The 18,591-nt window shown below is 57.7% G+C and overlaps 1 protein-coding gene and 1 long non-coding RNA gene across 3 annotated transcripts; one reads left to right on the top strand and one right to left on the bottom strand.

Moving 5' to 3' along the window:
- Positions 1 to 9: 9 nt before the first annotated feature.
- HSD17B14 (hydroxysteroid 17-beta dehydrogenase 14) lies at positions 10 to 18,487 on the top strand. 2 transcript variants are annotated; one of them, XM_086690338.1, is made up of 9 exons: positions 24 to 420; positions 924 to 962; positions 5,186 to 5,268; positions 5,982 to 6,048; positions 8,885 to 8,976; positions 17,449 to 17,553; positions 17,792 to 17,859; positions 17,955 to 18,051; positions 18,152 to 18,487. In XM_086690338.1, exons 1-9 carry the CDS (start codon positions 333 to 335, stop codon positions 18,323 to 18,325), a joined length of 813 nt encoding a protein of 270 aa, XP_086546464.1. In that variant the 5' UTR covers positions 24 to 332; the 3' UTR covers positions 18,326 to 18,487. The 2 variants fall into 2 exon arrangements, with proteins under 2 accessions (XP_086546465.1, XP_086546464.1); XM_086690339.1 differs by lacking the exon at positions 924 to 962 and having other exon boundaries at positions 10 to 420.
- On the bottom strand, positions 16,553 to 17,467 carry LOC147573734 (uncharacterized). The gene is made up of 2 exons (XR_015244998.1): positions 17,349 to 17,467; positions 16,553 to 16,874 (listed from the first exon to the last, which is right to left on the bottom strand). It is a non-coding gene; the product is annotated as an uncharacterized LOC147573734 (long non-coding RNA).
- Positions 18,488 to 18,591: the final 104 nt, after the last annotated feature.

The raw sequence follows: 18,591 nt of genomic DNA, 5'->3' as shown, positions 1-18,591 counted from the left end.
TTTCTCTCTGTCTGTTTGGGGTTGTGACACTGGGGTCTCTTAGGGGCAGAGCTGGAGTCGTGGACTCCAGCGTCCCGAGGAGTGAAGAGAGCAGGGGCCTCGAACCTGTTGGTCTAGAAAAGGAGGCAGCTCCAGCCTGGCTTTCTGGGTCTGAGGGAGGAGGGGTCTGGGGCCAAACTTCCAGGCTTCTGCCCTTCCTGGCAACGCCCCCCCCAGGGCCGGGCTTCCAGGATCCAACCCCTATTTATGGGCTGACTCCACGGCCTCAACCCTGACTCTGGAGGTGGAAAGAGGCACCTAGCGAGTGGCAGGGAGAGAGGGACAGAAGCAGAATGGCCACGGGAACGCGCTATGCCGGGAAGGTGGTGGTCGTGACAGGGGGCGGGCGCGGCATCGGAGCCGGGATCGTGAGAGCCTTCGGTGAGTAGGGGCTCTGACTGCGCGGGAACACCGGAATCTGGGAGAGGAGAGACCCTGGGAACGAGTGGGGGTGGGGACCTTCAGTACTGGAGTGGAGATTTGGATCCTATAAAAACTCATTTTGCAACGCTAATGAAGGAGTAGGCAGTGTTAGCCTGGGGCCTGAGCTTTTGGAAGGTCTCCAAAACTGGTTAGTCCCCTTCTCTGGGTCTCAGGGACTGTAACTACGAAGTCGGTGGGTGGAGAAGGTCGCTTGCAGGTTTGGGGGTTATTCTGGAACCCAGGGTTGGGGGCTCAGGAACCCCAGCAGGCACCTGGAGTGGCCAGGGAGAATATGGGTCAAGTCTTCTGCCCTTTGCTCTAGAGGATCGTCATGAGACTTTGGGGTCACGAGGGGGAACCGTTGGGAAGAAAGGATAGGCCCCCCACTCCAAGTGGCCACCAGGGGGCAGCAGAGGCCTTTGCCAGGTCCGTGCTGGAGTAACCTGTTCTCCTATTCTCAGTGCAAAGCGGGGCTCAAGTGGTCATCTGTGACAAAGATGGTGAGTGAGCTTCCCTCAGTCCTCACCTCCTCCCTCAGACCCAGGAGTCCAGGCCCCCAGCCCCTCCTCCCTCAGACCCAGGAGTCTTGACCTCCAGCCCCTCCTCCCTCAGAGCCAGGAGTCCAGGCCCCCAGCCCCCCTCCCTCAGACCCAGGAGTCCTCACCCCCCAGCCCCTCCTCCCTCAGACCCAGGAGTCCAGGCCCCCAGCCCCTCCTCCCTCAGACCGAGGTGTCCTCACCCCCCAGCCCCTCCTTCCTCAGACCCAGGAGTCCTGACCCCCAGCACCTCCTCCCTCAGACGCAGGAGTCTTGACCCCCAGCCCCTCCTCCCTCAGACGCAGGAGTCCTACCCCCAGCCCCTCCTCCCTCAGACCCTGAAGTCCTGACCCCCAGACCCTCCTCTCTCAGACCCAGGAGTCCTGCCCCAGCCCCCTCCTCCCTCAGACCCTGAAGTCCTGACCCCCAGCCCCTCCTCCCTCAGACCCAGGAGTCCAGGCCCCCAGCCCCTCCTCCTTCAGACCCAGGAGTCCTACCCCCAGCCCCTCCTCCCTCAGACTCAGGAGTCCTGACCCCCGGCCCCTCCTCCCTCAGACCCTGAAGTCCTGACCCCCAGCCCCTCCTCCCTCAGACCCAGGAGTCCTGCCCCCAGCCCCCTCCTCCCTCAGACCGAGGAGTCCTGCCCCCAACCCTCCTCCCTCAGACCCAGGAGTCCTGACCCCAGGCCCCTCCTCCCTCAGACCCTGAAGTCCAGACCCCCAGCCCCTCCTCCCTCAGACCCAGGAGTCCTGCCCCCAGCCCCTCCTCCCTCAGACCCAGGAGTCCTGCACCCAGCCCCCTCCTCCCTCAGACCCTGAAGTCCTGACCCTCAGGCCCTCCTCCTTCAGACCCAGGAGTCCAGGCCCCCAGCCCCTCCTCCCTCAGACCCTGAAGTACAGGCCCCCAGCCCCTCCTCCCTCAGACCCAGGAATCCTCACCCCCCAGCCCCCTCCTCCCTCAGACCCTGAAGTCCTGACCCCAGCCCTTCCTCCCTCAGACCCAGAGGTCCAGGCCCCCAGCCCCTCCTCCCTCAGACCCAGGAGTCCAGCCCCCAGCCCCTCCTCCCTCAGACCCAGGAGTCCTGTCCCAGCCCCTCCTCCCTCAGACCCAGGAGTACAGGCCCCCAGTCCCTCCTCCCTCAGACCCAGGAATCCTGCCCCCAGCCCCTCCTCCCTCAGACTCAGGACTACTGTCCCCAGCCCCTCCTCTCTCAGACCCAGGAGTCCTGTCCCCAGCCCCTCCTCCCTCAGACCCAGGAGTCCTGACCCCCAGCCCCTCCTCCCTCAGACCCAGGAGTCCTGCCCCCAGCCCCTCCTCCCACAGACCCAGGAGTCCTGACCCCCAGCCCCTCCTCCCTCAGACCCAGGAGTCCTGCCCCCAGCCCCTCCTCCCTCAGACCCAGGAGTCCTGACCCCCAGCCCCTCCTCCCTCAGACCCAGGAGTCCTGCCCCCAGCCCCTCCTCCCTCAGGCCCAGGAGTCCTGCCCCCAGCCCCTCCTCCCTCAGACCCAGAGGTCCAGGCCCCCAGCCCCTCCTCCCTCAGACCCAGGAGTCTTGACCCCCAGCCCCTCCTCCCTCAGACCCAGGAGTCCTGCCCCCAGCCCCTCCTCCCTCAGACCCAGGAGTCCTGACCCCCAGCCCCTCCTCCCTCAGACCCAGGAGTCCTGCCCCCAGCCCCTCCTCCCTCAGGCCCAGGAGTCCTGCCCCCAGCCCCCTCTTCCCTGAGACCCAGGAGTCCTCACCCCCCAGCCCCTCCTCCCTCAGACCCAGGTGTCCAGACCCCCAAACCCCTCCTCCCTCAGACCCAGGAGTCCTGCCCCCAGGCCCTCCTCCCTCAGACCCTGAAGTCCTGACCCCCAGCCCCTCCTCCCTCAGACCCAGGAGTCCAGGCCTCCAGGCCCTCCTCCCTCAGATCCTGGAGTCCTGCCCCCAGCCCCCTCCTCCCTCAGACCCAGGAGTCCTGTCCCCAGCCCCTCCTCCCTCAGACCCAGGAGTCCTGTCCCCAGCCCCTCCTCCCTCAGACCCAGGAGTCCTGACCCCCAGCCCTCCTCCCTCAGACCCAGGAGTCCTGACCCCCAGCCCTCCTCCCTCAGACCCAGGAGTCCTGCCCCCAGCCCCTCCTCCCTCAGACCCAGGAGTCCTGCCCCAGCCCCCTCCTCCCTCAGACCCAGGAGTCCTGCCCCAGCCCCCTCCTCCCTCAGACCCAGGAGTCCTGTCCCCAGCCCCTCCTCCCTCAGACCCAGGAGTCTTGACCCCCAGCCCCTCCTCCCTCAGACCCAGGAGTCCTGACCCCAGCCCCTCCTCCCTCAGACCCAGGAGTCCAGGCCCCCAGCCCCTCCTCCCTCAGACCCTGAAGTCCTGACCCCCAGCCCCTCCTCCCTCAGACCCAGGAGTCCAGGCCTCCAGGCCCTCCTCCCTCAGATCCTGGAGTCCTGCCCCCAGCCCCCTCCTCCCTCAGACCCAGGAGTCCTGTCCCCAGCCCCTCCTCCCTCAGACCCAGGAGTCTTGACCCCCAGCCCCTCCTCCCTCAGACCCAGGAGTCCTACCCCCAGCCCCTCCTCCCTCAGACCCAGGAGACTTGACCCCCAGCCCCTCCTCCCTCAGACCCAGGAGTCCTACCCCCAGCCCCTCCTCCCTCAGACCCAAGAGTCCTCACCCCCCAGCCCCTCCTCCCTCAGACCCAGGAGTCCTGCCCCCAGCCCCTCCTCCCTCAGGCCCAGGAGTCCTGCCCCCAGCCCCCTCTTCCCTGAGACCCAGGAGTCCTCACCCCCCAGCCCCTCCTCCCTCAGACCCAGGTGTCCAGACCCCCAAACCCCTCCTCCCTCAGACCCAGGAGTCCTGCCCCCAGCCCCTCCTCCCTCAGACCCAGGAGTCTTGACCCCCAGCCCCTCCTCCCACAGACCCAGGAGTTCAGCCCCAGCCCCTCCTCCCTCAGACCCAGGAGTCCAGGCCCCCAGCCTCCTCCTCCCTCAGACCCAGGAGTTCAGCCCCAGCCCCTCCTCCCTCAGACCCAGGAGTCCAGGCCCCCAGCCCCTCCTCCCTCAGACCCAGGAGTCCTCACCCCCCAGCCCCTTCTCCCTCACACCCAGGAGTCCTGTCCCCCAGCCCCTCCTCCCTCAGACCCTGAAGTCCTGACCCCCAAACCCCTCCTCCCTCAGACCCAGGAGTCCTGCCCCCAGACCCTCCTCCCTCAGACCCAGGAGACTTGACCCCCAGCCCCTCCTCCCTCAGACCCAGGAGTCCTACCCCCAGCCCCTCCTCCCTCAGACCCAGGAGTCCTCACCCCCCAGCCCCTCCTGCCTCAGACCCAGGAGTCCTCACCCCCCAGCCCCTCCTGCCTCAGACCCAGGAGTCCTGCCCCCAGCCCCTCCTCCCTCAGACCCTGAAGTCCTGACCCCCAGCCCCTCCTCCCTCAGACCCAGGAGTCCTGCCCCAGCCCCCTCCTCCCTCAGACCCAGGAGTCCTGCCCCAGCCCCCTCCTCCCTCAGACCCAGGAGTCCTGCCCCAGCCCCTCCTCCCTCAGACCCAGGAGTCCTGTCCCCAGCCCCTCCTCCCTCAGACCCAGGAGTCTTGACCCCCAGCCCCTCCTCCCTCAGACCCAGGAGTCCAGGCCCCCAGCCCCTCCTCCCTCAGACCCTGAAGTCCTGACCCCCAGCCCCTCCTCCCTCAGACCCAGGAGTCCAGGCCCCCAGCCCCTCCTCCCTCAGACCCTGAAGTCCTGACCCCCAGCCCCTCCTCCCTCAGACCCAGGAGTCCAGGCCTCCAGGCCCTCCTCCCTCAGATCCTGGAGTCCTGCCCCCAGCCCCCTCCTCCCTCAGACCCAGGAGTCCTGTCCCCAGCCCCTCCTCCCTCAGACCCAGGAGTCTTGACCCCCAACCCCTCCTCCCTCAGACCAAGAGTCCAAGCCCCAGGACCCTCCTCCCTCAGACCCAGGAGTCCTGTCCCCCAGCCCCTCCTCCCTCAGACCCTGAAGTCCTGACCCCCAAACCCCTCCTCCCTCAGACCCAGGAGTCCTGCCCCCAGCCCCTCCTCCCTCAGACCCAGGAGTCCTGCTCCCAGCCCCCTCCTCCCTCAGACCCAGAGTCCAGGCCCCCAGCCCCTCCTCCCTCAGAGCCAGGAGTCCTCACCCCCCAGCCCCTCCTCCCTCAGACCCAGGAGTCAGGACCCCCAGCCTTTCTCTCCCTGCAGAGTCTGGGGGCCGGGCCCTGGAGCAAGAGCTTGCTGGAACTCTCTTTCTTCGATGTGATGTGACTCAGGAGGAAGATATGAGGGTGAGCTGTTCTTGTCCCTGCCTGGTCACAAAGGTTTCAGCTCAGCCTCCTATCAAGGCTTTCCCTGATTCTGCTGGCCATGTTCTGGGTCTCCTGGGAAGGTTCTCCTTTGTATCTTCCTTCCTCAAGGCTCCCGTCACACCAGTCACGTAGATCAGAACAAAAACATCCCTCCCGGTGGATCTCCAGCTGTGAGAGTTTTTCCCTTCTGCCTCTGCGGTTTTTAAGTCGACTTACTTATTTTGAGAGAGGGCGAGAGCACGGGCCCGGGAGGGGCAGGGAGAGAAGGAGGGAGGATCCCAAGCAGGCTCTGCACTGACGTGGGGCTCGAACCCGAGAACGGAGAGATCGTGACCTGAGCCATGAGAGTCAGACGCGTAACCGCCTGAGCCGCCCAGGAGCCCCTCTATCCCTTCCCTTTAGTCAGTGTCTCTCGGATGTCCCCACCGCCAACCCCCACCCCCGTCCCAACACCCCTCCCCCGGGTCTCTGGAGTCATGGACGACAGTGTGAATATACCCAGCCCTCTGCTCCCTGGCATCCCTGGCTTCCTGTCTCTTCTCCTGTCATCCTTAGTGATGTGGGGCAGTCCCCCACTTCCTGTCCCCTCGGCTGTGACTCCAGCTTCCCCCTCCCCACCTTGCCTTTGGGAGTCCGGGCTTGTCAAGCCTGGGTGCCAGCGCTGCTCCCTCACGAGACGTCTTTGTCCTCAGGTCCTCATTTCTGAGACCATCCGCCGATTTGGCCGCCTGGATTGTGTGGTCAACAACGCTGGCTACCGTGAGTTGTGAGGCCCAAGGCCATTCTCCGCTGGTGTCAGCCCGCTCCCTGGCTTCCCGTCCCTTCCTCCCGTGCCTCAGTTTCCCCTTTGTCTTCCCCATTCCCCTCTGCGTCCACTTGGATGGGGTGGTGTCGCTCTGGAATCCTCGATGCCTGGAGTTTTCATCCGGGCTCCGTTCTCTCCCTGCCGTGTGCCCCCAGCCCTGTGCCCTCACCTCTTCAAGCCTCAGTTCCTAGGTTTCTAGAATGGGAATGCCGATAACGATCATCACCATCGTAGCGCTGTTGGGAGTCAGGTAAACCACCCAGCCTCGTAATTACCAGAACCATCTGGGGCAAACAGCTTCCGTCTTGTAGCCTGACGTCATCGTCGGCCCTTCCCTCCACTGATGACTGTAAAGACACACTCATGCGTGTCGTTTTTAGGTCTCAGTGTGGTGGCTTTGAAGGTAAAATTCCATGGGCTTAATAACTACCTTTCATAAGGATCCCTCATGTTGGCAAACCAAGGCTCAGAGAGGTGAACTGATGACACTGAGGGCACACAGCAAGGCCATGATAAGAGAGACGCCTCCCCCCCTGGCCCCTTCCTCCCCCTCCCTCCCCCCATGCCTTGCCTGGCTGAACAACTTTAAGCAAGTGGCTTACCCTCTCTGGGCCACATTTTCCGCCCTATATTGTAAGGATCAAGATGTCAGATAACCAGTTCATCCTCTCTCTCTGTGCCCTTTGTGCAGTCAAGAGATACTTACCGAGTGCCTCCTAGGTCCCAGGTTCTTTCCTAGGGACTGGGGAGTTAGCAGTGAACAAAAGAGACAAAACATTCCGGCCCTCGTGGGGTTTACCTTCTAAAGTAAGAAAACAGACCAGAAAAGACATGGTGAATCCTCCTTGTTTGTGGACTTCGTGTCTGTGAACTCACCAAGCCACAAGACGAGCTTCTGTGCCACCCCAGGAACCTTCTAGGTGTTCGTGGAAGTGGCAGAAACTCAAATTGCCTGTAGTGCGTGTACCCAGTTGAAGCCAAACAAGGAAGACCTGTGCCCTCTGGTTTCCCATCTCAAACAGAGAGATGCCCAGGGGACAGCGCACAGAGCTGGCTGGCTTAGAGCCCCAGTTTTGGCGCCTGTGTGCCAGGCAGCCTCAGGTCAATCACTTAGCGCTTTTTTTTTTTTCTCCCTAATATTTATTTACTTTTGAGAGAGAGAGAGAGACAGAGTGTGAGCAGGGGGGCAGGCGAGGGACAGAGGGAGGGAGACACGGAATCCGAAGCAGGCTCCAGGCTCCAAGCTGTCAGCACAGAGCCTGATGCGGGGCTCGAACTCAGGAGCTGTGAGATCGTGACCTGAGCCGAAGTCAGCCACTCAACGGACTGAGCCACCCAGGCGCCCCTGGGCTCTCTTTTCTAAGAGCGCAAATCCCATTCATGAGGGGTCCATCCTCTAGGCTTAAAATCACCTCCCCTAGACTTCACCTCCAAATGCCACCACACCGTAGGTTAGGATTTCAACACACGAATTTGGGGCGGGGGATACATTTAGTCCATAACGTTTACATAGTATTATATAGCACGTGACTCTTTCCCTTAAGAGCAATGGATCGGTATTCGCTGATTCAGTATTCGCTGGAATTTTATAGACCGCGACTGCCTCCCATAATGAGAACCGACTGTCTATGCTAGCACGGTTAGTGGTGATACAGGCTATGAAGCAATTGGGGCGCCTGGACGGCTCAGTAGGTAGAGCACGTGATCTCTGGGTCGTGAGTTCAAGCCCCATGTTCGGAGTAGAGCTTACTTTATTTTTTTTTTTTAATTTTTTTTTTTCAACATTTATTTATTTTTGGGACAGAGAGAGACAGAGCATGAACGGGAGAGGGGCAGAGAGAGAGGGAGACACAGAATCGGAAACAGGCTCCAGGCTCTGAGCCATCAGCCCAGAGCCCGACGCGGGGCTCGAACCCACGGACCGCGAGATCGTGACCTGGCTGAAGTCGGAGGCTCAACCGACTGCGCCACCCAGGCGCCCCTAAAGCTTACTTTAAAAACAAAGCAAAGCAAAGCAAAAAAAAAAAAAAAAACAAAACCGATCGAGGGCCTAGAGAATGGCAGGGGCTGTGTTAAACAGGATCCCGTGTGGATTCTCTGAAGATGTTTGAGCAGATCCCTGAAGGAAGCAAAGCCACAAGCCCTAGGCCCCGGGGGAAGACAACCCAAGAGTCCTTCAGCTTTCCACCCACCATATTGAGTTTTCTACCCGCCATCCTGGGTTTTCTTCCCCTCTGTGCCTTCATCCCCCTGTCTCCTAAAGCTTTGGAGCATTCAGGGGGCGTTCCTCCCACTGCCTGTCTTGCCCCCCTGTTCCCACTCCCCTATCTCTCTAACTCCTTGTCTTCTGAAGACAGAAGCCCAGAGCCCAACAAGGGGCTTGAACTCATGAACCGTGGGATCGTGACCTGAGCCGAAATCAAGAGTTGGTCGCTTAACCAACTGAGCCACCCAGGCGCCCCCAAACTCGTGAAATTTCTAAGCCCAAGAGCTACATGTTATCCTTGTTCTGTAGATGAAGAGGCCGAGGCACAGAGAGGCAAAGTGACTGGCCCAAGGTCACACAGCCAGGAAGTGGCAGGGCTCATATTGGAGCCTGCGTCTGCTGGCCTGAGACTGCTTTTTGATGAATTGTTATGCAACCTTCGTTCCTTTTCAAGATCCCTGACCCTCTTGTCTGCCACGCTGCCACCCTGTGACCCCTCCCTCCCATACCCCTATTTCCCTTCCCTGGTTTCTGTGTCACTCCCTCATTCTCTCTGTCTCTCTGTCTCCCACCCCCACCCTTAGATCCGCCTCCACAGTGGCCTGAGGAGACCTCTGCCCAGGGCTTCCGGCAGCTGCTAGAGGTGAACCTGCTGGGGATGTACACCCTGACCAAGGTGAGGGCTGCAGGCCCGGGTGGCCTCCTGACGATGAGATTGTCAGACCCACTTTCCCTCAGAGCAGAGCGTTTCCTCTGCCTCGGTTTGATCTGACTCCAAAAGGACTCGGTTCTTTGTAGAAAATAGGTGGGTGCAAACCCCTGTTAGAACTGACCGCGTGGCTACGCAGCCCGGTGTCCTTGAGGACCTTCCAGAACCTTCCTTTTAAATTTTCATTTTTATTTATTTATTTTTAATTTATTTATTTTGAGAGCGAGAGAAAGAGAGCAAGTAGGGGAGGGACAGAGAGAGAGGGAGGGAGAGAATCCGAAGCAGGCTCTGCACTGTCGGTACAGAGCCTGATGCAGGGCTCGAACTCACGAACCGTGAGATCGTGACCTGAGCCGAAACCAAGAGTCGGACGTTTAACTGACTGAGCCAGCCAGGCGCCCCAAGGACCTTCCAGAACCTTCCAAAGTGGTGTGCGGATAGCCTTGAGGGATGTTAGGAACATGGGGGAAGGGGTTGAGACGGGGAGTCTGTGATAGGCGGTTAGAGCTCTGTCACCCTATGGAGAGCAGTGGGTCACAAAGAGCTTTTCTGTCTACCGTCCTGCCTTCTGAATCTTCCCATAGTGGCCTCCTGCTTTCCATCTCAGTTCAAACCCCACCTCTTCAGAACCTCCTGTCCTTCCCGGCCACCCTGACTTACATGGCACCCACGTGTACGTATTCATCCTGTGCAACAGCTTATTTTTTTAAGTTTACTTATTTATTTTGAGGAAGAGAGAAAGCATGAGCGGGGGAGGGGCAGAGAGAGGGGGAGACACAGAATCCGAAGCGGGTTCCAGGCTGTCGGCACAGAGCCCTCCACGGGGCTCGAACTCCCAAGCCATGAGATCGTGAGCTGAGCTGACGTCGGGCACTTAACCGACTGAGCCATGCAGGCCCCCTTGTTTTGTTTTTTTTTGTTTTGTTTTGTTTTTTCGGGTATGTGTGTACTCTTTTAGACAGGGTGGGGTGGTCAGAAGACTTCTTTGAGAAGTGACATTTAAGCCAGACTTCAAGAATGTGTGTGGGGCAGAGCAATCCAGCAGAGGAAAAGCCAGTGCAAAGGCCCTGGGGTGGCGCTGATCAGGGTATAGGAAGAGCAGTGTGGAGGCCAGTGTGACTGAAACAGGGTGAGCAAGGGGGAGAGGGCCAGAGGTGAGGGCAGAATGGGGGCAAAAGGGCCTAGATCATATCAAACCTTGTCAGGCTGGGTGAGGACTTGACTTTGACACTTGAGCCTGAAGGCAACGAAGTGAGCTCCGTAAGCGGAACTGGCGCCCTCTGGTGGCCGTATGAGGAACAGGCAGGGGCGAGGGCGGAGGCCTTGGGCCCAGCCAAGGGGTTGACCGGATGGTCCAGGCCGGTGATTCGAATCCCACCAGGCTTGTGGCCGTGGATTTGATGAGAACTGGTCTGCTTCTGGATCCCTTTCGAAGCTAGAATGTCAGGATTTCCTCGCAGACCAGATGTGCGGGAGGGCTTGAGACCGAAAGGCGTGGGGTTTGGGTTTTTTTCCCCCACCCCTACCCCCACCAACTGGTAGGACTGAGCTGTCATCCACTGTGACCCGGAAGCCTGGGGAGGAGCGGGGGGGGGGGGGGACCTTTTGCGTGGGGCGGGGGGGGGTGCCCACCCGATGTCTGAGTGGGATTCTCGTGCCTGGGGTGAGAGTGGAGGCCTGGAGGCTGGAGTAGGTCGGAAAAGCCAGTGTAGACAGAGAGGGGAGGAGAACCAGGAGTGGGCCAGGGGTCACGGGTGTGGGGAAACTCGGGCGCCGACCTCCAGGTCTCACCTGAGATCCAGGCGAAGTGGTTCCGGGCTGCTGGGTGTCCTTGCTTCACCCGTGAACCCTCGTTCCTGTGCCTAACTTCTGTTTGCCACTGAGATTGCCACCCCCGGACAATTAGACACACATAAACATCAGCCCGTAAAGGGCATATTGTATATACAGTGAAACCTTGGGTTGCAAGTGACTCGTCCCGCGAGTGTTTATTTATTTGTTTGTTTGGAAGACGAGCAAACGTTTCCAATAAATTTTAACTTGGTAAACGAGCGACGCCTTGCATTACGGGGTCGCACGTGACGCGGAGCACGATCACGTGACGACGACTGAGCCGCTGGTGCTCGAAACCCCCCTTTGGTATTCAGGTGCCTTGGATCACCAGCCTGTTTCTGGAACGAACTAGGCCCGCGGCCCAAGGTTTTACTGTATATAGTATCTCAGTATATAGTATCCAGTTCCCAGCGTTTCCAGAGAGAGAGATTTCCCACAAACGGCCAGATTTCCGGTTGCTCTTGAAAGGGTGGCACACGGGACCCCCGGGGGGAAGAGCGACAGTGTGCTACATGGGGCGCGGCTCTCCGTGGTACCCCAGTCCCCACCTCCCCCTCCTGAGCGCTCTGACTCTGTTACCCGTGAGCGGCTGGTACAGAATCCTCATGGGGGAGTCAGCGGCCCAGATCTGAGGCCCGCCTGCCGAAGTTCCCCGACACTTCCTACCTGCAGCGTCTCTCTGTGCCCCAGGTTTCTCACCTGCAAAATGAGGCTCATCGTGGTACACGATTCGCGGGGCTGTTCTGCGAACCAAGCGAGGGTAAATTGCATAACCCCCGGAGCCCTTAGAACATGCTTGGCACCGAGTTTACCGCCTGCACATTTTTATTGCTTATCGCGAACATCACCCCGTTCTGTTTCCTGTGGCCACTGTATCTAACTCAGGTTGAGGTCACTGAGAAACATGTTGAGCAAATGAAGCCTGGCAGAAGGGAAAAGGCGAGGGTTGAGCTAAGCCCTGAGTGGGAGGGAAGGAAGCGGAGAAGTAGGGCACAGGGTGTTTTATTCACAAAGGAAAGAGTGTGCAAAGGCCCTGGGGCAGAAACCACTGGGATGTGTTTCAAGAACGAAAGACAGTCCTCTCCATCTCCACTGCCAGCTTGGCAATTAGAAACATTTTATTAAACTGTTCTATCCATTGCCCCTGCCATCCCCTACCCAGACATCATATAATTTCATCAGTGGGAACTTCATAAACTCTACCAACGGATTAGAATGTTTACTGGTTTTTGTTGACATAATTTAAGACTTACAAAATATTGTCAGTACACCCAGACTCCCGATTGTCAATATTTTATCCTGTTTGCTTTATTTTCCTACCTCTCCTTGAGGGTAAATCGCAAGCATGATGTCCATTTACCCCTCAGTATTTTGGGGTGTATTTCCTAAAAACAAGAACATTCTCCAGGCGCCTGGGCGGCTCAGTCGGTCGAGCATCCGACTCTTGATTTCGGCTCAGGTCATGAGCCCAGGGTCGTGGGGTCGAGCCTTGCGTTGAGCTCTGTGCTGAGCTCGGATCCTGCTTAAGATTCTCTCTCTGTCTTTCTCTCTCCCTCCCTCTACCCGCTCACTCTCTCTCTCTCTCTCAAATTAAAAAAAAAAAAAAATAGTATAGGGGCTCCCGGGTGGCTCAGCTGGTTAAGCATCTGACTTCCGCTCATTCATCTATTTATTCACCAAATCCTGAGCATTCGGGAGGTGTCGGGCAGCGTTGTGGGAGCTGGGGACGCACCGCGTGGTCTTTGCCCTTGTGGAGTTTACAGTCCCGAGTAGTCCGGCGTCCGTGCCTAAATGCAGAGATGAGTTTCTATGGGTGAGTGTTTCGCGCTAGGAAGGAGACACGTCTGGGTTCTGGGAGGTGTGTGACAGGGAGCCTGGCTCCTTCTGGGTCAGGGTGGGCTTCCTGGAGGAAGTGAAAGACGAGCAGTGTTAAATGGGGGGTGGGGGGGTTGGCCCTCCAGGTTGGGAGCAGCGGCCAGGGAGAGGCCGGGCAGGGAGAGAGCCTGGTGCCGTCGAGGGGCTGAGTGGACGAAGGGGTTGTCGGGGAGCAGATCGCAGGGGGCCTGAGGGCCATGCTGAGATGTCTGGTCTTTATCTCAGGATCAGTAGGGAGCCATGGGAGGTATTTGAGCAAGAAAGTGATGTGACGGCGTTAATACTAACAGATCGTTTAGGTTCAGAGATCACTCTGGGGGCACCTGGCCGGCTCAGTCGGTAGAGCTTCCAACTTGACCCCAGGGTCGTCAGTTCGAGTCCCACATTGGGTGTTGAGATTACTTTTACTATTTTAGTTTTTATTTTTATTATCTTTTTAAGTTTATGTACTTATCTGGAGAGAAACCACCAGGGAAGGGCCAGAGAGAGAGAGGGTGACAGAGAATCTGAAACAGGCTCTGTGCTCACAGCACAGAGCCTGGTGCAGGGTTTGGACTCACAGACCGTGGGATCGTGAGCTGAGCCGAAGTCAGATGCTTAACTGACTGAGCCACCCAGGCACCCGTAAAAATTGTTTTTTAAAGATCACTCTGGCTCTTGCATGCAGATCAAGTCAGAAAACAAAGTGTGGCGGGTAGGAAAAACAGGAATTAGGAGACAGTGGCAGGATACCTGGGTAGCTCAGTCGGTTATGCGTCCAACTGTGGCTCAGGTCATGATCTCACAGTTCATGTGTTTGAGCCTAGGCTCTGTGCTGACAGCTCAGAGCCTGGAGCCTGCTTCGGATTCTGCATCTCTGTCTCTCTGTGCCCCTCCCTTGCTCGTACTCTCTCTCTCTCTCTCTCTCTCTCTCTCTCTCTCAAAAATAAATAAACATTTTAAAAAATTAAGAAAAAAAAAAGGAGACAGCAACATTTGTGCAAGTAAAAAGAGGTGGCCTTCAAGGCCCCTAACATGGTCTGGCCCCTCTTCCTCCTCTGACCTCACTTCCGGCCACAGTGGCCTTGTTGAGCGTAACAGGCAGGTCTGTCCTGCCTCGGGGCATTTGCATATGCTGTTCCTTCTGCCTGGCCCAGACTTCTCCAAGACCTCCCCACAGCTCCTGCCTGAACACCCTTTTTGCAACCGCACCCAGCCCAATAGTCTCATTCTCCTCATCTTGCTTTACTTCTTGTTCCTTATCCCTGATCACATTCTAGCACATTCCATCAGGCACTTTTATGTGTTTACTGTTACCTCCCCCCAGAATTTGGGCTCCACGAGGGCAGAAATCTCTCCCCATCGCGTTTCCTGTGGTATCCCCAGCACCTACCACAGGACCTGGCACGTACCAGGGGCCCAGTGAATGTTTGTTGAGCGAATGAATGAGGTGGCGAGAATCGTATGGATTAAAGAGGTCCTTAGAAAGCGCAATGGCCAGGCTTAGTGACGGATCGGATAAGGAACTTTGGGAGAGGGAGGAGGCTCTGGAAGGCCCTCAGGTCTCTGGCTTGAGAAGCTGGGTAGGAGGGGACCCCATGTCTGAGGCTGGAAATGAGGGAGAGAGGCAGATTCTTGGCGACGATGGAGGGGGTTTTGCACTGGAGACAGACAGACGGAGATGCCCAAAGGGGGCAGGTCAGGAACTCCAGAAGGCAGTTCCAATGTAAACGGGAAACCAGCAAAGCGGGGGCTCCCCTGGCAGAGCTCGGAGAGCAGACCCAGGAACCCCAACATTTAGGGGAAATAGGAGTCAGGCCAGAGCGTGGCTGCACAGCCAGGCTCTCCTGGGCAGGTGTCCAAAGGGAGGCCAATAAGGTTCCAGCTGGTCCTTGATACGGCTACACTGATGCGTGCTAGGTGACCTTGGTTGGGAGCGGGGTGGGGGTGGGGGATATGGGCCAAGGAATGTGTGGGAGGGTTGAGCAGGGGTCACAGGGAATGTGCCACAAATATTTGTTGAGCGTTAGCTGTGTGCCCAGTGCCACAGCCCTCAGGGACCTCACATTTGCCAGGTAGGGGTGGGGAGGAAGTTCAATACCTACGTGGAGAGTGATAAGGTTTACAAAAGAAATGGGCAAAAAAAAAAAAAAAAAAAAAAAAAAAGAAAGAAAGAAAGAGACAGGAGCGCCTGGGTGGGTCAGTCCCTTGTTTGGTTGGTTGGTTGGCTGGTTAAAGCGTGGACTCTTGATTTAGCCTCAAGTCATGATCTCAGGGTTCAGGAGTTCAAGCCCTGTGTCCGGCTCTTCGCTGACAGTGTGGAGCCTGCTTGGGATTCTCTCTCTTCTCTCTCCCTCTCTCCCTCTCTGTCGGCCCCTCCCCTGCTTGCGCCCTCTCTGTCTCTGGCTGAAAATAAATAAACTTAAAAAAAAATAGGCAGGGACGGGGCCTGGGGTAGGGGTTGGGCAAGCCTCAGGGCTGAGGGAGGAAGGTTCTGAGGCTGATGAGAGAGCGTGGGGAAGGAAAGGACAGGAGTGTGGGTGGTGCCTGAGAAATTGGGAGGATCAGAATTCCACCCCCGCCCTCCCCTGCCCAGGGCCCACATACTCCTGGCACTTATGCTCGTATTATCTCCAAGTTATTTTCCTTTTGTTTCTCACTCTCTCTCTCTTTTTTTTAATGTGTATTTTATTTTTGAGAGAGAGAACATGAGGAGGGGAGGGGCAGAGAGGGCGGGGGACAGAAGATCCAAAGAAGTCTCTGCACCGACAGCAGTGAGCCCGACGCGGGGCTCGAACTCACGAACCGCGAGATCACGACTTGAGCCGAAGTCGGGCGCTCAACCGACTGAGCCCCCCAGGTGCCCCTTGTCTTAAAGTTCTTACCACTCAGAAATTCTTTTTCTTGGCTACGGGTTTTGGTCCCTGACTGCTCACTGCTGGGCCACAAGTGCTGGCCCTGACATCATCACAGTGACAGTCCCCTCTGTCCCCTGGTCAGTCTCCTCACCTGGAAAAAGGAGCTATGGATAGTCCCTCCTTCTAGGGTTGTCCTCAGGATTAAATGAGTCAATATGCGTGAAGACCTGACAACAGGGCGGGGCACGTAATAGAGCCTCAATAAAGTCATTCATTTCACGCAAAAGATATTTGTTGAGCAACTATTATGTGACAGACACCTTAGCACTTCAGTTCTGAGCACACTGGAATGGCTGGTCACCCTAGGGGTGAGTCCCCTGGCTATGTCAGGAAAAGTATTCCAGGCAGAGGGAACAGCAAACGCAAAGGCCCTGAGGTTGGAAGGCTCAGGGTGTGTTTGAAGCTACAGTCCTCAGAATAGGTGGAGGCTGTTTTTGAGGGAGTGGAGAAGGTTTGAAAGGGCTGGTCGGGTGGGGCATCTGGGGGGCTCAGTCGGTTGAAGGCCGACTCTTGGTTTTAACTCAGGTCATGATCTCACAGTTCATGAGATCGAGCCCTGCATCGGGCTCTGTGCTGACAGTATGGAATCTGCTTGGAATTCTTTCTCCCTCCCCCATCTCTCTCTTTCTGTCCCTCCCACTCACCCACTCTCTCACTCTCAAAATATTCATTTAAAAAAAAATTTTTTTAAGGTTATTTATTTTTAGGGGCGCCTGGGTGGCTCAGTCAGTTGAGCATCCGGCTTCGGCTCAGGTCATGATCTCACGGTTTGTGAGTTCGATCTCACGGTTTGTGAGTTCGAGCTCAGCGTTGGGCTCCATGCTGACAGGTCAGAGCCTGGAGTCTGCTTCAGATTCTGTGTCTCCCTCTGTCTCTACTTCTCCCCCGCTCGTGCTCTCTCTCTCTCTCTCTCTCTCTCTCTCTCTCAAAAATAAGCATTAAAAAAAATAAAGTTTATTTATTTTTGAGACAGAGACAGAGCATGAGCGGGGGAGGGGCAGAGAACGAGGGAGACACAGACTCCAAAGCAGGCTCCAGGCTGTGAGCCATCAGCACGGAGCCCGCCGCGGGGCTCGAACTCACAAACCGTGAGATCATGACCTGAGGTGAAGTCGGTGGTTCAAGAGACTGAGTCACCCAGGCGCCCCTTTAATATTACGTGGCAGGAACAGGTCTTGCCTCCGGCCAGCTCAGCCGTCAAAGGAAAGAGAGGGGAAGGATAGAATTTGAGTTTATTCAAGGTCATGTGTAGTCCAAGAGCTGAGACACAGAGAGGGAGGGAGGAGAGGGAGAGAGAATTAGTTTAGGGGCCTCCAAGGAGGTAGGGAGCTTCATGAAGTGGGGTGCATGTCACACACCCCCCCCCCCATCACATTCGGACCACAGGGCTTCCCCTCATGGATAAAAGAGTCTCCTCTCATTTTTGCAAAATATGCGGCCATCTTGCATTTTCCTGTCTCGATCTGGACAGGAGTCTGAGTAACATACAAAGACCCAGAGTGGGGAGACAGAGACCTAGAGAAGGGGGGACAGGGATGGGAAGGAGGACAAAGACACAGAGGATGGGGGAGAGAGAGAGGGAGAGGGGTAGTAGAGGTGAGGCAGAGAAAAATGCCTTCCAGGCATGGAGAGACTCCTTAAGCACTGAGACCCTGGGGCAAACCAGTGAAGGTGCTCTCTGGGGTTCTGGAATGCTGTCCCTACAAGGCACAGAGACCCAAGCAGTGAACATACCAGAGCAATGGCCATTGTCCCAGACATCAGGGTGTGTTTCAGTGTGGCTGGGGGCAGCTCTAGGAGCTCAGGTGACTTACTTGGCCTTCTGTCTCCCCAGCTTGCCCTCCCCCACCTGCGGAAGAGCCAGGGGAACATCATCAACATCTCCAGTCTGGTCGGGGCCATTGGCCAGGTCCAGGCAGTTCCCTATGTGGCCACCAAGGTACCCTGCCCCTTCCTTCACTCCCCACCAGGGCCTCCAAGGACTTCAGCCCTGAGGCATGACAACCTGCAGCCAGTGCCTCCCAAGAAACAGAGCCTGGGGCATCCCATAGAAGCCCTCAGGGAAGGCATGGCTACCCCATTCTGAGGTCCCAGCTTGACACCCCCTGGTTGGAGGAGAGAACAGGAGGAACCTCAACTTCCCTGGACTGAACTCTCCCCCACATCACCTTCCGCAGGGGGCGGTAACAGCCATGACCAAAGCCTTGGCCCTGGATGAGAGTCAATATGGCGTCCGGGTCAACTGGTGAGCAGCTCCAATGGGCGGAGAAGGCAGGAAGTGAGCCCACGAGGCCATGTTTGTGGCACACTTCCCTGATCCCCTCTTCTCCCTCCCCACAGTATCTCCCCAGGAAACATCTGGACCCCACTGTGGGAGGAGCTGGCCGCCGCCACGCCTGACCCCACAGCCACAGTCCGAGAAGGCATACTGGCCCAGGTAGGAGTGGGGGGCCAGAGCCATGTGGTATGGGAGGCTTAGGGTGTAGCAGTCAGGCGGGGGCTTCCCTTGATCTCCTTTTTCCCTTGTCTCTCCCCAGCCCCTGGGTCGCATGGGCCAGCCAGCTGACGTGGGAGCGGCAGCCGTGTTCCTGGCCTCTGAAGCCAACTTCTGCACTGGGACTGAGCTGTTTGTGACCGGGGGTGCAGAGCTGGGGTACGGGTGCAAGGCCATTCCCGGCACCCCCTTGGAGCCCCCCACCAACCCATCCTGATTTCTCACGTTTCCACTTGGGCCTTCCTAACTAGGACTCCCAAATTTCAGCTTCGACCCACCCGCTTCTTAGATGCACACCCCAACTCTAGACATTAAGTCCACTAACCAACGTGCCAAACCACCCCCCGCAGGTTCCCATAAAAGTAGTTTGCAGCCAGAAGGAAGAAGCCTTCATGTCATTGATCTTCTGCTCTTTTGAGTTCTGCCACGCCGGGAGCGCGTCCCGCCAACCCCCGCCCCCCGCCCCGCCCCTTGCAGCCCCAC

This window comes from Puma concolor, chromosome E2 (genome assembly GCF_028749965.1).
Source record: "Puma concolor isolate L17-30 chromosome E2, mPumCon1.1.hap2, whole genome shotgun sequence".
In the NCBI taxonomy this organism is placed as follows: Eukaryota; Metazoa; Chordata; class Mammalia; order Carnivora; family Felidae; genus Puma; species Puma concolor.
The sequence above is the reverse complement of the archived record's forward strand: the minus strand, read 5'-3'. Positions and strand labels throughout refer to the sequence as shown.